This window comes from Balaenoptera physalus (assembly GCF_965194825.1).
Source record: "Balaenoptera physalus genome assembly, chromosome: 7".
NCBI classification, from domain to species: domain Eukaryota; kingdom Metazoa; phylum Chordata; class Mammalia; order Artiodactyla; family Balaenopteridae; genus Balaenoptera; species Balaenoptera physalus.
In genome coordinates, this window is record NC_138886.1 from 37,106,929 (window position 1) to 37,125,197 (window position 18,269).

General features: G+C 38.9%; 1 protein-coding gene and 1 long non-coding RNA gene across 7 annotated transcripts in view; one reads left to right on the forward strand and one right to left on the reverse strand.

Annotated features, from left to right (window-relative positions):
* The window catches only part of LOC309663860, a 102,727-nt gene that overhangs the window by 71,074 nt on the left and 13,384 nt on the right, over window positions 1-18,269 (forward strand). The window lies entirely within an intron of this gene.
* LOC309663830 (phospholipid-transporting ATPase FetA-like) overlaps window positions 1-18,269 on the reverse strand; it is a 112,291-nt gene that overhangs the window by 40,041 nt on the left and 53,981 nt on the right. For 2 of the 6 annotated variants that reach the window (XM_082468372.1, XM_082468373.1), the window contains 9 exons: window positions 16,323-16,381; window positions 12,215-12,328; window positions 11,284-11,382; window positions 9,596-9,657; window positions 6,715-6,787; window positions 6,279-6,349; window positions 5,195-5,277; window positions 4,302-4,460; window positions 2,621-2,709 (listed from right to left, as the gene is read on the reverse strand). In XM_082468372.1, the coding sequence (XP_082324498.1) occupies window positions 2,621-2,709; window positions 4,302-4,460; window positions 5,195-5,277; window positions 6,279-6,349; window positions 6,715-6,787; window positions 9,596-9,657; window positions 11,284-11,382; window positions 12,215-12,328; window positions 16,323-16,381 (809 nt within the window). Of the gene's footprint in view, window positions 1-2,620; window positions 2,710-4,301; window positions 4,461-5,194; window positions 5,278-6,278; window positions 6,350-6,582; window positions 6,635-6,714; window positions 6,788-9,595; window positions 9,658-10,186; window positions 17,723-18,269 lie in introns of those variants that run through there. The other 4 variants (XM_082468375.1, XM_082468374.1, XM_082468376.1 and 1 more) reach the window with 4 other exon arrangements.

The following is an 18,269-nucleotide window of genomic DNA, read 5'->3' on the forward strand; positions in this document are numbered from 1 at the left end:
ATGAATGGATAAAGAAGATGTGGTACATATATACAATGGAATACTACTCAGCCATAAAAAGAACGAAATAATGCCATTTGCAGCAACATGGATGCAACTAGAGATTATCATACTAAGTGAAGTAAGTCAAAGAGAAGGACGAATATCATAAGATATCACTTATATGTGGAATCTAAAATATGGCACAAATGAACCTATCTATGAAACAGAAAGAGAATCACAGACATAGAGAACAGACTGGTGGTTGCCAAAGGGGAGGGATGGAGTGGGAGGTTGGGGTTAGCAGATGTAAGCTTTTCTATATAGAATGGATAAACAACAAGGTCCTACTGTATAGCACAGAGAACTATATTCAATATCCTATGATAAACCATAATGGAAAAGAATATCAAAAAAGAATGTATATATATGCATAACCAAATCACTTTGCTGTACAGCTGTAATTAACACATCATTGTAAAGCAACTATACTTCAATAAAAAACATGATTTGATGACAATGAGTCTTTGCCATTATTTTTCTGTGGGACTTTATTTATGATATTTATCTTTACTGTGTCTCTATTTGCATATTTGTCAATGGGGAAAATACTTCTTGACTTGCTTATTGTTCATGTGTTGTGAAGCTGCAGTTAGTGAATGTGAAAATATTCCAAAAAGTTAAAATCCCACTACAGATGTCAAGTACAGTTTCTGGTCTCAAAGCTGAATGAATCTTTTTTTTTTTTTAACATCTTTATTAGAGTATAATTGCTTTACAATGGGGTGTCAGTTTCTGCTTTATAACAAAGTGAATCAGTTATACATACACATATGTCCCCATATCTCTTCCCTCTTGCATCTCCCTCCCTCCCACCCTCCCTATCCCACCCCTCTAGGTGGTCACAAAGCACGGAGCTGATCTCCCTGTGCTATGCGGCTGCTTCCCACTGGCTATCTATTTTACGTTTGGTAGTGTATGTATGTCCATGCCACTCTCTCACTTTGTCCCAGCTTACCCTTCCCCCTCCCCGTATGCTCAAGTCCATTCTCTAGTAGGTCTGCTGCATCTTTATTCCCGTCTTGCCCCTAGGTTCTTCTGACCATTTTCTCTCTTTCTTTTTTTTTTTTTTAGATTCCATATATATGTGTTAGCATATGGTATTTGTTTTTCTCTTTCTGACTTACTTCACTCTGTATGACAGTCTCTAGGTCCATCCACCTCACTACAAATAACTCAGTTTCATTCCTTTTTATGGCTGAGTAATATTCCCTTGTGTATATGTGCCACATCTTCTTTATCCATTCATCTGTTGATGGACACTTAGGTTGCTTCCATGCCCTGGCTATTGTTGAATGAATCTTCCTAATTTTCTAAAATCCCATTTATTAAATCCAAAGGATATAGAAAAAGAACTGTAACATTTACCATAATAAATAACAGAGAACACACAATTTATAATTCAGATATTGAGAAATGTACAGAAAAAGGGCACTTTTATTTTCTAAGCAATAGAGTAAAAATAAAATATAAAAAGTAATGGAATTAAGTATAGGCAGCATTGGAACCACTCAGTCATGCAGAGAAGCTGTATAAGTGAAGAAATTAATCTGTCTATATCTAACAAGAATAAAGGCAACCTGTATATAATAGCATGGAAATAAATTAATTAGTCTTCAATTTAAACTTCTATTCTCAAAGCTGATTATTATCTATTGAGTGCTTATAAAAATTTTTTATTAGAATATAGTTGATTTACAATGCTGTGTTAGTTTCAGGATACAGCAAAGTGAATCAGTTATACATATACAGATATCCACTCTTCTTTAGATTCTTTTCCCATATAGGCCATTACAGAGTATTGAGTAGAGTTCCCTGTGCTATACAGTAGGTCTTTATTAGTTATCTATTTTATATATAGGAGCGTGTATATGTCAATCCCAATCTCCCAATTTATCCCTCCTCCCCTTGCCCCCTGGTAACCCTAAGTTTGTTTTCTACATCTGTGACTCTGTTTTGTAAATAAGTTCATTTGTACCCTTTTTTAAGACTCCACATATAAGCTATAACATATATATTGAGTGCTTTTCAAATTTCATTTCTTAGCAGCAGAATCCTTTATTCTCCAACTGAGATCTTACAGAACAGATAAATGTGAAGCTGCTCTTTTTCAAGCAGGAATTTCAGAATGAAGAGGCCGAACAAAACTCTTGATCTTCTCTATTCCCCCTGCAGCAGACCTTAGACTCCTCCAAGGAAATAGAGTTTGAAAATCATCGGTTTAAGTAAGGTGATCTATTAGTCCAAGTAAGGTTTTATTAAAGTGGTCATGAGTAAAACTGGCTATGAAAAAAAAGTGTCTTAATTTCTAAAGCAGGGTCCATAGTCTATTCTGGTACCACTAATCAAAGTATCAAAGCTTCAACAAGTTATGACTGTCCTCCACAACAGAGGTATAAACTTGAGACTCCCTTGTCAATGAGTTCTGTTCTTTTCTGCTTCAGACATTAGTAGGTGGGGTCCTAAAACTGCTTGAGGTTTTCAAACAACTAAATTCTGACTTGAAAATACCAGCTACTGCTGTGGAAGGAAAGGAAGTATGCCTATCTGTAAAGAAACAGAAAAAAAGTCTTTAACTTACCCAGAGCACAAGGACATTCATGAGATGGTCTATGTGTGTCCGTTTAAAAGTGGACTTTCCACTGTTCTGCATTAATTTGGTGTCTGGTCCTAAGTGAAACAGGGAGACATCACCTCTTAGAATCACTGAATATTCTCAAGAGGATTGAAATTGGGTTTAAATGTACCTTTATGATCATTTTATCAAACCTCTTTCCAATGCTAGGTGATAAAGTCCTGGAGAAAGGCTCATGTTTGGTGCCAATAACTCAAAGAATGGAAAATTTGTTTCTAAGGATAATCCCAACTACTTCTGCAAAGCGCATCAATGCTTGACACCTCCCTTTCTTTGCCGCACCTTAGTCTAGTTTTTCATTGATAAGTCAGAATAGGAGTCACAAGCTTCTCTCTCATCACCATCTGGTTTATTTAGCTTAGAAAAGGGATTTTCTGATAAGGAGAACTTCACCTTCTTTTGAGGAAACCCATTGCTGGACCAGGCTCTATTTAAAGTTTCTAATTAAGAAATGGAGAAAGGAAAAGGCAATGGCAGTGATTTCTCTTGAGGTGGAAGCTTGGGAGCTGAGATTTCTCTGGAACTGAGACAGAGACTCTGCATTTCTTCATGACAAGGCAGATAGTAAGTAGAAATAAAGAGCTCTTTAAAAATAAAGAGCTTTTTTTTTTAATAAGAGCTCCTATAGGAACCAACATTTTTTTAAAAAAATTTATTTTTTGGCTGCATTGGGTCTACGTTGCTGCGTGTGGGCTTTCTCTAGTTGCGGTGAGCAGGGGCTTCTCTTGTTGCGGAGCACGGGCTCTAGGCGTGCGGGCTTCAGTAGTTGTGGCACGTGGGCTCAGTAGTTATGCCTCGTGGGCTCTAGAGTGCAGGCTCAGTAGTTGTGGCACACGGGCCCAGTTGCTCCGCGGCATGTGGGATCCTCCTGGACCAGGGATCAAACCCGTGTCCCCTGCACTGGCAGACGGATTCTCAACCACTGCACCACCAGGGAAGCCCTAAAGAGCTTTTAATGGCCACTGGGACTAGAGGTGGAAATTATTATCTTACTGTGGCTGTTGTCACCAATGCCCACTGTCACCGAGGGCACAGGGTGGCACAGAATCTTCCTCCATTTTCCAGCACTACATTATAACTCAAGAAAATCTCTCAATAAGTATAAGGGATTATGGTTCTAAATGCCATCTCAAGATGGGGCACTGCTAATGAGCCACATGTGCCTTTTCTCTGGCATGAACACTTCATATTGTATTTTATATTCTACATAATGACCACCGTGTTTATTTTTTCCCCATGGGAGCAATCCACATGTATACTCTCCCCTTTCACATGTTCCCCTTTCATATGCTAATACTCTGTGTACTTCTATGTGTATACCTTCTCTTGTGTCCAGATATGTTTAGAAAGACTTATGAATGCTCTGTGGTCTTGGAACACAAAGCCTTCCTCTAACAAAGGCAGGGCTGATATGCTGGCAGCTCATTGCTTGGAAAAAAAGTCATTTTTTTCTTAAATTATCCATCCATCTATCCATCTACCTGCCTTCCTTTCTATCTGTCTCAAAGCCATAGTGTTCTGGTACATATCTGAGCCCCATATCTACATCCTGAAAACTAAGTACCCACAACGTGGCTACGAATGGAATCCAGCAGGCTGGGGGTCTGTGGCCCCCACGAAGACGTACCAGTAAAAATTACCAAGCCATAGCACCAATCTGTATTCCTGATGATGCAGCCTCGGAGAATCAGCCTGTCATGATCCAGGATGTAATTTTTTCCTTTATAAATCAGTATTCCTGTGAATCTGTCCAACCTGTTATTGGGAGACTCACACCTCACTTCTCCTGAAAAAAAGAAAAAGAAGGAATAAGAGTCCTGACTCTGTAATCTTAATTCTTTCCTAACAGGACAGAGGAGGCTTAACAGAAAAGAGGAAAGAACATTCCCTTTTCAAAATATACACACATCTTTTTCCTATCCTTTCTCAGCCGCTGCCCATTTCTCACCAGGCAGACAAAGGGTTCTGGGCATCAGAGAAGAGTCATTCTGTGACACGGGTCATCCAGAGAGAGAACAACCCACATGATAACCTATCACCATCAGTACTTCTAGATCAAATGAGCTGGATCTGAAGAAATTTTAAAACTACTTAAAGCAAACCTAGTATTTTTTTCAAAATGGAAATAATTTGACTTTTTCATGATTAGTAAAGTAAGATATGCCCATTGTAAATACATATACAACATTAAAAGGAGAAAGGAGAAAGTAAAATTCACCCACTGCCTCAAAATAAGCACTATTAAACTTCTGCAGTACATCCTTCCAAGTTTTTTTCTATACATGTACTCATATACATATGTTTCCAAAAACAGGTTTATATTACACATACTATGCATAGTGTATTGCAGTCTTTTTTCACTTATTAATATGTTGTGAATATTTTTCCATGTGGTGAATAAATATCAACTTGCACATCGTTTTTAATAAGTTACATAGAATTCACTGTATGGATGTACCACACTTTAACCAGACATCTACTAATAAAAATTTGGGTTGGCAAACCTGTTTCCTAACTCACCATCAAAGGCAGACAGCAGCTTTAGGTTATCTTCCATCTCACTGGTAACTGAGATGGCTTGCTTCACTTTCAAGTTGGTTTCACTAGAGTAAAGAATGCACATACATAACAGCAGCACAGGTCCAATTTCTCCTACTTTAGAAAACAGTTGTTGCCAATAGAGCTTGGGCTATAGGCTTGAGCCGTGAGAGTCACTCCCACTGTTATCCTCTCTCAAGAAAAGTATTGAGGTGGGATGGTTCTACAGGGAAGCTGAGTATTAGCCCACTTGCTCCCCTCTCTCCCTGAAACACATATCAACTACTTAACCAACCTATGAGATCTTGCGGGTCAGATGCTCTAGGAAAGCCGAAGAAACATCACAAGACAACCTGGAGGGGGTACCTGCTCCCTTCAAGAATAAGGAGCAGGTCCTGGTAAGAATGTGCATATACCTCCCAGTAAGCATACTCCCCATCTCATAAATATTTACAGGACCCATGAAGGGATCCCACTTAACCATTTGCCGAGACAAGAATGCACAGAGACAGAAGTAAAAAAGAAGGCACATTTCAAAAAGTTTGTGGGCACCAAGAGGAATAGCTGTAAGGATGCAAATCGATACAAAACTCCACAGGACAAGCTCTCTGAAGATGGCCTCTATACTCCGAAGATCTTAGCTTTTGCACGTTAATGAATTTCCACCTTAAATCCTTTCTAGAACATGGTTTATCAGTACATAATTACCTCCATATTCATTTCCCCCCCTGGAAACTTTGGAACTATATTCTGAAATTTTACAGTTCTGTTAACGTCTTTCCTACCACTCAGCATTACTGAATATAGATAGTCAGACAAAATGTCTCCAGTTTAGAGATGGAGAATACAGAGTTTATTTGCCCAGATTCTGCACCAGTGGATGCTAAATTATTGCTGTCAAGAGCTCAGCCTTAGACTTGAGGTCCCAAGAGTCTGGCCTCCTATCTTATCTAGATATTTCTAGCCTCTTTTAGCACTTCATTCTCTGCATCATATTCTCCCTCAGTTAGAAATCACTCTAAGCTGGCTCAACCATCTTAATGGACTATCAGGAGGGAACACTCACCCGTCCAGTTCTGCTGTTTCTATATATGTCAGACTGTAGGGCTCACTGCTAGAGAGTAATAGTATATCAGCCTGTGGTCAGAAAAGTCAGAGAAGATAAGGAAGGCAGGAAGGCAGACTTTTAACATTACAGTGTGACAAAAGCAATTACCTCAGGAACAGATGTTCATCTTAAGAATATTATAGGCATTTGGTTTACTTTCTTTGTCTAGGACCCATCACTGCTACCACACACCCCCTCTCCAAAAACTAGTCATATTTTACCTGTAGCTATGGTGAGAAATGGACAAGAACAAACTTCTTACCACAGGAGATGTTGATCTCTGGATGCAAAGTGAGGAAGGTGAAGGTCACCAAAAGGAGTGGTCACAGAAGTTGCTAAAAGGGTTCCTATTCAAGCCAAAAGAGAAAAAGCCACAGCCCAAAGAGGTACTCACCGTGACAACCTGATTATTTTCTAGTTTTATTATGTCTCCCACTTGGACATTCATCCATTTGTCTGTCACTATCCTGCAAGAAAGTGAGCCTTGAATGCCTGCATGCCTGCTCTGAGAATTTCCCCACAGCCCTGTTTTGACAATCAAGAAGAAAAAAAAAAAGCTGAGATGAAGTCAAGGCTCAAAGGAGGACCAAACTGGGTTTGTGATACTCCTTGCTACAATCAAGAATGGGGCCCATTTCTCTTGACTTAAGGCTATAAGAGTTTTCTAAAACTCTGTAAAGGTATATGTAGACATACATGCACATTAATTTTTCTTTAAGTAAAAGCAATATATGCATATGGTAAAAAAACATTTCAAATAATTAAGAAGTATGTAAGGACTTCCCTGGTGGCGCAGTGGTTAAGAATCCGCCTGCCAATGCAGGGGACACAGGTTTGAGCCCTGGTCCGGGAAGATCCCACATGCTGTGGAGCAACTAAGCCTGTGCGCCACAACTACTGAGCCTGCGCTCTAGAGCCCGTGAGCCACAACTACTGAAGCCCATGTGCCTAGAGCTCCTGCTCCGCAACAAGAGAAGCCACTGCAGTGAGAAGCCCGCGCACCAAAATGAAGAGCAGTCCCCACTCGCCTCAACTAGAGAAAGCCCGTGCACAGCAACGAAGACCCAGTGCAGCCAAGAGTAAATAAAAAAAATTTAAAAAAAGAAGTATGTAAAAGGAAAAAGTAAAGTCTCCTCTCTCCCCAGATTTTAGTTTTGCTTCCCCCAAGGTAGCCACTGTGAGTAATTTTTTGCATTTCTTTCGAGAAAATATCAATCCATTTAATCACATACAAGATAAACATTTAAAAATTACATAATAGATACATAATTTTCTGCACTTTGCATTTTTCATTTAATAATATATCTGGGAGAACACTTATAGAAGATGTGGCTCATTCCTCTTGATAGCTAAAAAATGTGGCTTTCAACTAAAGATGTGCTTGTAGCCAGAATTACTGAGAAATTAAAGTGACAGAAATCACAACTTGAAAAACAAATTTTTTTCAGTAGTAGCTCTGCTCAAACTCATGTGCTCTAGAAAAAGAAAGCCAATTTTTGGAATATAGACAACTCACCTCAAGTGTTATATTAGTCAGACATTCACTGGCTTACAAAGTCTAACCACTAGGGCCCTGCTTGTGAACTCCTACTCTAAAACCACTCTATGACAAATTCTTCTCTAATAATCTTATAAAATCCAAGTGCTCAAGCTCCTTGGGAAGTTCATTTGACTAAATTCATTTGGTAACTCCCTAGCCTTGCAAATTTCTTATACACTCAGTTTTATCTTTTCTTTCTATTTCTATTACCTTCCTTCCTTTTTTTAAAATTTTCTCTTTAATCACAACTGACTTTTTTGGTGGTATCTTATGAGTGGCTTCAACAGACCAAAACACTTAGGGAAATAATCCACCATGAGTAAGAATCAGCAGACACAATAAATAACAGAATTAGATGCCCAAGCATGTCACATAATAGAATCATATGATTAAAACTATAGCTGCTGGTATATATACAATGAAATACTATTCAGCCATAAAAAAGAATGAAAATTTTGTCATTTGCAACAAGGATGGACTTGGAGGGTGTTATGCTAAGTGAAATAAGTCAGACAGAGAAAGACAAATACTGTATGATATCACTTATATGTGGAATCTAAAAAATACAACAAACTAGTGAATATAAAAAAAAAAGAAACACACTTATAAAGAACAAACTAGTGGTTACCAGTGGGGAGAGGTAATACAGGGGTAGGGGATTAAGAGGTACAAACTATTACATATAAAATAAGCGACAAGGATATATTGTACAACATGGGGAATACAGACAATATTTTATAATAACTATAAATGGAGTATAACCTTTAAAAATTGTGAATCACTGTATTGTACACCTGTAACTTGTATAATGTTGAACATCAACTATACTTCAATTTAAAAAATAAGTTTTTAAAATATAGCTCCTGGGTATTCTGTAAGGTCACCATGAAAAAAGCCTGGACCTCAATCTTGAATTCCTTCAGATTTGTGCTTCTTTGCAATCATGATTCTGCAAAAACTGGTCACTTTTCCTTTCATACAATTTCTATTTGTTGAATTCTTCCCCATCACTTAAGGCCCAGCACAAATATCACCTCTTCCAGAAAGTCTTCCTTGATTCCTTTAGCCAGCTATGATTGCTCATTTTTATTAATTCCTATGATAATTTTTGTACCTCTTATGATAATCTTCACATTTTGCCTTATATAGAAATCATGCCTGTCTCCCTCTATTCCTGCCAAAGGTAAATTGCTCAAATTTTGCAGGACCCCACAAAAAATACAAACATTGACCCAATACTGTAGATAGATATGACCAAACACTACAGCAATGGGGTCAACACCAATATTTTCTTTAGATTGTTAACAAAAAGATGTCCTAACCAAAGGCTACAGTAGAATGGTCAATAAGCCATGTAGAATCGATTGATGTTCTAAAGACAGGTGCCTCCATGCTGACCACTGTACTAGTAATAACCACTTGCATATTAATACCACGTCATAATTTATTAATTTCTTTAATATATATTATTTTGTTTTCATTTTCATAAGCATCCTCTAAGGTAGAGAATATTATCTTCACTTTATAGATAAGAAATATGAGGCCCAGAGAGGTCTGAGGTCACATAGGAAGTTCAGGGCATACTAGATCTAGAAACAAATTCTTCTTATGTCCAAACTGAGGCTCTTTTCACTGTCCTGAATCACTTTTACAAAGCACCCAGCACATCAAGTTTTAGCAAGGCCAATCTTCTCCCAGAGTTGGTCCAACCTAAACTGGCTTCCCTAGGACTTACCTGCCATCCATCAGCACCAGAACAGAACGACTGTTGACTTGATTGTCGTTTTGGTGCCTTTTCTAAAATTACACAAGAAAAAGTTCAGGAAATAGACATAAAGCAAACTGCAAGTAGAAGGTTAATATTTTGAAGTATTATTCAATGTAGTTCCCCTTCTTTGTAATTCTCCCTCACCCCCCTCCTTCACCCTCCCAACCCCAAGCCCTTCTACCATAAAAACCAGGCCAAGAAGCTGATTGTCTCTGAGAAGCTGGGGATAGAGGTCAGAAAAAGAACCAAGAGAGAAGAAAGAGACAAAATCTTGGCTTTAATATCAAGAGCCAAAGCCTGGGGTAATGAGAACAAACAACTTATGTCAAAAGCCACAGAGGGGAGAATGCAAAATGAGGGGTAGGACTAGAACCTCATACACCTTGGTAGGTGCAGGGAAGTTAAGTATTCACAAGCATACGGCTACCCTCACCCCCCAACCACAGTCAGCATAAGAAGCTTCTACCATGGATGCAGTGAGGAAAGAGGAATAGAGGTCTATTCAAAGACCAAATAAGAGGGTGACAAATAAGGGTATGTCCTGATGCTATGACTCACACAAATCCCCTCCTTCCAGTTGAGATTACTCCCTGCGAAAAGGGTAGGACTGGGAAGAGGGCAGAAAGAATCCTGAATTTGTCAGAATATTTATCCTAAAGAGACTGAGTTCTAAACCAGAAGTAACTAGGTGGGTTATCCTGAATTGGCAAGTTTACTTTTCAGCTTTCATTTAAAAGGGTTGAGATGGTGAGGTGCTGGTTATAAGCTACATTGAGTTTAGTTATAGAAAATTAAGTTATATTTTTGCACACCTGAGTTGTGACTGAAATTTCAACCACTATATGTGCTAATTCTGGGTTTAAAGAGTTACAGAGTTAAAGAGCCGGAGAAACACCCTGCTCTCAAACTTTGGTATAAAAATCTATCCTGTCAAAATCAGAAGGACTCTCTTAGGGAAGCTTCAAGCAGGTCAACAGGATGGACTTCCCAAATCCCACTAGTAGGCATAATGCTGGTTCCTCACCCTCACGCTTCCTTGCTGGGCCTGCTGTAAAGAAGCAAAGAGGAAGCCATGCAGCACTCACTGACAGCCAGCTTCTCCCTCCAAGGCCAGGAAAGGAGGCAGCCTCTGTTATGTCATGATGCTTTCTAAAACCAGAGGGTTGCTAGCTATGTGTACCTGATAGAACTGAAAGTTGGAAAGGGAAATAGGGAGAGTTGGAGAGGAGAAGAGGAATGTGGAAAGAGGAGATAAGAGCAGGAGAAAGCAGGGGGGACAGAGGGAGGAGGGAAGACGAATATAAAAATGGGAGAAGGGTGAATGGAGAAAGAAGGATGAGAGCAAACCCAGAGAGAGCGAAGTGAAGGAAGAGGTGGGGTATTAAAAAGGAGATGGAAGGAAACCTGGAAAAAGGTGGCAGTAGGAAGACAGAGAAAGGCCTTGCATTACCCCTTTCTGGCCATGTATGGCTCACCAATCTTGGGCTTAAGGGAATTTCATATTCCTCTGGGATGGATAAGGACATAGGGAAAGGAAACACCTCTTTCCTTTCAGTGCTTCTTCCTAGCAAAAGGTAGTTCTGGGGAGTCCTTCTTGCCCCCCCACAGCCTGACTAGGTACAGTGAGAGACTAGAGGCCCGGGAAGCCACTTCACCACGTCATCGATGGCATCTTTCACTGCTGTTATGGACAGCACCACCATCAGGGGTACCACAGTCGTGTACCATGCCAAGGAGGAGATCTGGGGAATCAACTGAAAGAGGGACGGGGAGAGAAACTTGGGTCAAAAAACTTAAAGGACAGTGTATTCCCTCCCAATCCCCACCCTACCACCATTTCCCCCTCCCTAGATTTATAATAAATTCAACTATCCTAGTTGCTTTCCATTGTTGCAGCCTCCAGACAACCACCCAAATATCAGTAAACACCTCCTAAGAAAGGATTAAAGAAGAGGAGATGGTAAATTGCCATGTATCTGTCCTGAACTCTAATACCTTTGTCTTGATGGCAAAGAGCCATTTCTCCTCTGATAATGAAGGTGCTGGGGGTGGGGCTGTAAGAGTGGACACTGGAAAACCACATAACCTCCCACACCCCTCCAGCACGAGGGGAAATGAGATGAACCGTCTCTCTCTCCCAACTTGTGCCTCCCCTGCTCGCCTTCCTTGCCCTGTGCTTGTGTGCCAAACCATTCTCCTCCCTCAGCACTCCCCTGTGTTAACTTTCTGTCAGGGAGGCTGGGACAAGAAGGAGGAATGGGATGGCAGCTGAGGTTGGGGTGAAGAGTCAAGTCTGTGGCCTTTTATGGTTAAGCTGCACTGTGGCCGTGCAGCCATGATGACGGAGCACCCCTTGCTCGGGACTTGGCGACCTTGTCCCCTTCCTCTTGTAGAGGCTTGTTTCACCCTGGCTAATCCTGACCACGGCTACTCTAGGAGACTGGCCTGAGACTCCAGCCATCCATTTGCCTGTTATCTAAAGAGAGAAGACATCTCTCAGTTTAAGGAGGAGAAGGACTGATTACATAACCTGACCCCAGAGAGGCTGATAAAATACTTTGTGGAAAAGGCCCTAAAAGGCAATACCTGTAGGAAAAGCAAAAAGAGGAAATATGCATTTGCAAGTCTCTGGAACTGTTCAAACAGGTTCATAGGCAAGAAGTTAAAGGCATTATATTTTGAGGTCTTGATGCTATTGTTCTGTGAGTAAAAGAACACAAGCACAATTAGACGAACGAAAGACCCCACCTCCCAGTCTTAACAAAAAGGACCAAGACCACTTCATAAAACAGGAAAAAGACACAGCTCCCCAATATAGTGGGGGAAGGAGGGAAGAAGTGTTTTTCTCCCAACCCCCTTTTCTTTGAGGCCTAGAGAGGCCTAAAGTATGCAAAGTTGGCAGAGCTGATCAATATGGGACATTTTTAGGAGGGGCAGGATTTATTTATGCCCTGAATAGAATTCTTTGTTTATTGATGCCATTGATAATAATGATAATAAAATCAACAACAACAAAAACTTACACTTATTGAATAGTTACTATGTATAAGGCACTATTCTAAGCATTTTATATGTAGCAACTTATTTAATTCTCACAACAACCATATGAAGGGAGTAATATACTATCAACTTTTGAGGACGCAGAAATTGAGGCACTGAGGTTAATTTATTTGCCCAAGACCACAAAGTTACTTGCAGAGTTGAGATTGTGCTGTCCCCTGAGCCCCAGTTCACTTGTACAGCCATCAAAATGCTTTTTTTTCTTAGAATCAGAAATCTTTCAGTTTCATCTTACCCTATGACCATAGGTCCTTCTCAGCCCTAAATAGCAGGCAAGTTTGCCATTTGTGTTAGCTCTACTCAGAGCTCTCTAATGAAGCTTTTCTTAGCCTGGCAAACCCATTTTGTTGTGCCTTTACATGTTGCTTTCAATGCTGAAGGATATCAGATGCCAAAAGCAAATTACTGTCTTTCAACCTTAGCCCACTGAAGGTTCCTACACTGGTTGTTGTCAGCATTGGAGACTCACTTGCCCCTTAACTGTCCTGACAGAGGTCTGAATAGTTTTGGCCTACATCTAAGCTATTATTTTGCTGAGTGAAAATGGGAACTTGCTACCTCTTCAATCCTGACCTCAAAATGTTGACAAGACCATCTTACTTTCTACTTTGTGATCTTCAGTCGTTTGACCTAAGATGTGAGAGTTTGAATCTAAGAGCTCAAGAAAAGCAGAAGAATGAGACCAAATAATCCCCTAAGGACAGGGCTTCTCCCCCACCGTCTCCACCTATAGGGCCTAATGAAAGAATAAACCCACCTGCAGTCCTGAAATACAGATACTGCTCAAGTGTGAAGAATCTCTTGCTGGGTCCTACCTTGGGAAGACATCTGAACTCTTCTGTCGGAGAACCAAAATCATTCTGTACTAAGGCTAAAACTTGCTTTGGAAGGCTAGATAGGCTACCCAGTCAAGCCTTGCCTAAGGTCTATTTCCCTAGGGAAGAGAAGGTGGTCAAACATTTTAGCACTTAGGAGTTTAAAGATCCAGGTTAAACCTAGGATTTCCTTCGTGTTTCTCCATGATTTTCCAATTAATGATCAATCAAACACTATACATTTCTCAAGGTTTTCTCTGTTCACAGCTCTATTATGGGCTATACTAGTAGAGGCTGAAAAAGAGTTCAACAAGATCTACCCTGGAGAGCTCACAGGTATGTCTTGAAAGGAGTTCTAACTAAATGACATCTAAGGTCCTTTCTAGCTCTGAGAGTAGGTTATTCTAACATAGAAATAGTTTTCTTTGATCATAAGATACTCTGAATTTCTCGGTGTCTAAGTCCAGACAACTCTGATACTTGGATCCAAAGTTCTTTTGATCTTTTGCCTTACTGAAGTGGCTGGCTTTCACTACTGATTTTCCATTTGATTTTATAGTTAATGTATTTCAGGTTTCTATTCACTTGGGTAGCATTTGTTTAGGAAACAAAGAAAAAGCTATCCTGATTCTGTCTCAAGATAAACATATCAGTACTTCTTTACTAACTTGGCAACTAGTGTTTTGTTCTACTCTTAAATGTCAAGCCAGAAGCAATATCTCAAGAATGTAGAACATCTGCTTAACTATGAAATTCCTCAGTGTTTGGTTCTTTTGGCATGATAGAGGTGGCAGATTTTGGTTTGGGCTATTTATTTATTTGGGCAGGAATACCTGTTTGACTGCTAAAGTGGGGAATAGAGAACAGAAGGCCAAAGATATAATGAGAATCAGTAGTTAAGGGATTGAGAAGAGGAAAAGGAATAGGAATGGAAGAAATTAGAGAAATAGGATGAAAATGAGCAATGGGTAGGCAGGGAAATGAAATGGTTGTTAAGTACATAATAGTCAAACCTGTTTATTTATTCATCAGCTATCCAGCATGTGTTTATTGAATGCCATTTACGTGCCAAATATTGTGATGGGAACAGTAGTTACAGAGATGAATGAAACTTGTACCCTTTTGTCAAGGGGTAATAGTTTCTTGATGAAAGAGAACTAACATTTCTTTTTTCACAACCATACTTAACTCTAACAATCACCATGTATGGTGAACATTATTATGCTCTTTTTATAGATGAGGGAACTGAAGAAAAGAAGTTAAATAATGTGCCTAAGGTTACAAGGTTAGTAAGGACTAGAGCTATGTTCAAACTCAGGTCTGTCTGATGCCAAAACCTAGTTTTACTGCACCACAGAGCTTCTTATGTAGCTCTAGAAGGTAGAGAGGGGGAAACCTGTTCCCATGGCCATATCCTAAATACTGTTATTATCCAGAGCCTCTCTAACTCAGAAATCATAAATATCCTACAGAGACTACAAATATGTATATCTATGTATATATATTATATACTTATAGCACTATATATATATATCTACATGTGCACAAAGTAACATATATGTAAAAATTGCTTGTAATTAGACTGGAAACAATCCAATGTCAATTTAAAAGGAAATGGTTACATAAACTATGCTAAATCTGCCTGGGAAATACTGTGCAGTTGAAAAAAGAAGGATAAAGCTATTATGAAATTATAATTATGAAAACATCTCCAAGACATACTGATAAGGTTCAGAATAGTTTAAGAAAGTGGGAAAATGAGAATATATATTTGTATTTGCTTTATTTGCACAAAGAAGCACTGCTGAATATACAAGAAACTAATAAAAGTGGTTCCCTATAGGGAGCAGAGATGAGGGCAAGAATAGGGTGTTGGAGCATGACTTTTAAACATATATCTTTTTATGAATTACTTATTTATAAATAAATAAAAAAGTGAAAAAAGAATCCAATAGAAAATGGGCAAAGATCATTAACAGTAGTTTCCATAAAAAGAAATACAAAAGGCTAATTAACATGAAGAGATTATTGCTCTCACTCAAAATTAAGGAAAGATAGATAACAAAATGTCATTTTTCATCTAAGAGTCTGGCAAAGATAAAAAAGATTGATAATATCAAGTTTGGCAGGAATATGGAGAAGTGAGCAGTCTTTACTATAGGTAGAAATATAAATGGATATAATCTTTTTAGAGGGCAATCTGGCAATATATATCACAAATTTTAATGTGTTTTCCTTTTGACCCAGCCAATTCACTTCAAGGAAACTCTCATAATGTATATTCACACAAATATGCCGCAGTATATGTAGTATAATGGTGTTCACTTAGGACCATTTATCATAGCAAAACACTGGAGAAATTTTTTTGGAGGGGACACCTGCATATAAATGGAGACATTTAAAATGATAATCAATAAGAAACTGGTTGAATAAATTAAGGTATATTGATACAATGGAAAACTATGCTGCTATTCAATGAATTAGGAAGGTCTACACGTATTGTCATAGAGAGATGTCTAAGTGAAAAAAGAAAGTTGTGGAACTACGCTTTCATTTGTGCAAGCTACAGTATTTCTTTTCTAGAAGATATATATAAAACCCAAAATTTGAGACACATTCTCCCTTGAGTCTACGTCACCAGATTAATTTGGTTTCTGAGCCCTCACTCTACCAGCCCTCATTGTATAGGAGCTTGAAAGAAAGTAGAACCTATGTTGTAGGATCTACATCTACAAAGAATTTCCTGCCTCACTGACAACGGGGATTATTAGAGGAAAACACCAGCCCCCTCCTGAAATAGCTAGAGACCTGATACTCACTGGATATCCAAACAGACTGTTAAATTCTCTGTTGTTGGCTTGCAGATATCTCTCTTGTTCTGAAAAAGAAGAGAGAAATGATGAGAAGGATGCCCCTCTGTAGATCAGCCTAGGATGCTGGCTGCTAATGAAGACTTCACTAGCTTCTCACACTTTCTCACTGACAATATCTGCCCACAAATAGGATTTTGTCTCTTTATTCAAAGAATCAAGAAATACAATAAAAATGGAAACCCTAAAGTGTTGAAGCTTTCTGGAGGCAAGAGGACAAGTAACTTCTGAGGAGTTCTCCACCATTAATGCTTCTAGTAATCCTAGATTATGTTTCCACAGACAACAGGCTGGTGTGCACCAACATTACTGCCAAACACAGAAACCCAGTCCTCCTTCATAAGTTAATTACAGAGCCATAGTTTAAGATATCTGAGGTTCTTTCCAAGGCAGCCTTTCCTAAATTTGCTTGACTAAATTTGAATTAATAAATAATTACTGAGGATCTACTGCACAGAAACCAGTGTGATGGATGCTGTGGGGAGATAAAAAGATGAGTAAGGCAGAGTCCTGACTTCAAGGGACTTGCAATTTAGTGGAGTCAGCCTGATAACAACAACACATAACAAAATCATCACATCAAAACACATAGGTGTTACAAACTATTACAAGTAGCCCATTATCAGGTTATGAAAAGTCTTTAAAGTGTATATTATCAATAGATCTTTCTGTCCTGAATAAAACATTCCTATAGCCTCCTCAATTCTTCATTGGTTCAACAAGCATTTACTGAGTTCTTAGCAGGTGTCAGGCCCTGTGTTATGAACATTCACGTACAAGTTTTTATGTGAACATGTTTTCATTTCTCTTGGGTATAAACATAGGAGTAGAATTGCTGGGTCATATGGTAACTCTAGTTTTAACATTTTGAGGAACTTCCAAAAAGGTTTTCACAGCAGTTGCACTATTTTACATTCTCACTGACAATGTATGAGAATTCCAATTTCTCCATATCCTTGCCAACACTTGTTATTGACTGTGTTTTTTATTTTAACCATCTTAGTGGATATGAAGTAGTATCTCATTGTGATTTTGATTTGCATGTTCATAATGACTAATGGTGACATTGAGTATCTTTTCATGTGTTTTATTGAACATTTATATATCTTCTTTTTTTGATTTGTTTGTTTTTTTAATGAGAAAGGAATTTTTTAATTAATTAATTAATTAATTAATTTTGGCTGCGTTCGGTCTTTGTTGCTGCCTGAGGGCTTTAGTTGCAGTGAGCGGGGTCTACCCTTCGTTGTGGTGTGTGGGCTTCTCATCGCGGTGGCTTCTCCTGTTGCGGAGCACAGCCTCTAGGTGCGCAGGCTTCAGTAGTTGCAGCACGTGGGCTCAGTAGTTGTGGTGCACGGGCTCTAGGGTGTGAGGGCTTCAGTAGTTGTGGCGTGCGGGCTCAGTAGTTGTGGCACATAGACTCAGTTGCTCCGTGGCATGTGGGATCTTCCCAGACCAGGGATCGAACCTGTGTCCCCTGCATTGACAGGCGGATTCTTAACCACTGCACCACCAGGGAAGTCCTATGTATCTTCTTTGGAGAAATGTCTATTCAGATTCTTTGCCCATTTTTAAACTGGGTTAATTATCTTTTTAATCACTGAGCTATGCATTCTTTATCTATTCTGAATAGAAATCAGTTATTAGATATGTGATTTGCAAATATTTTATCCCCCTCTGGTTTTAAACGTCATTTTTATAATGTACTAAATTCTAACATATTGAATATAATTCTGGGTTTTCTATTAAGTTCCGTTGTTCTATCCATCTTTAAAAAATTTTTTTTAAATTGAAGTATAGTTGGTTTACAATATTGTGTTAGTTTCAGGTGTACAGCAAAATTATTCAGTTACACATATATACATATTTTCAGATTATTTTCCATTATAGTTATTACAA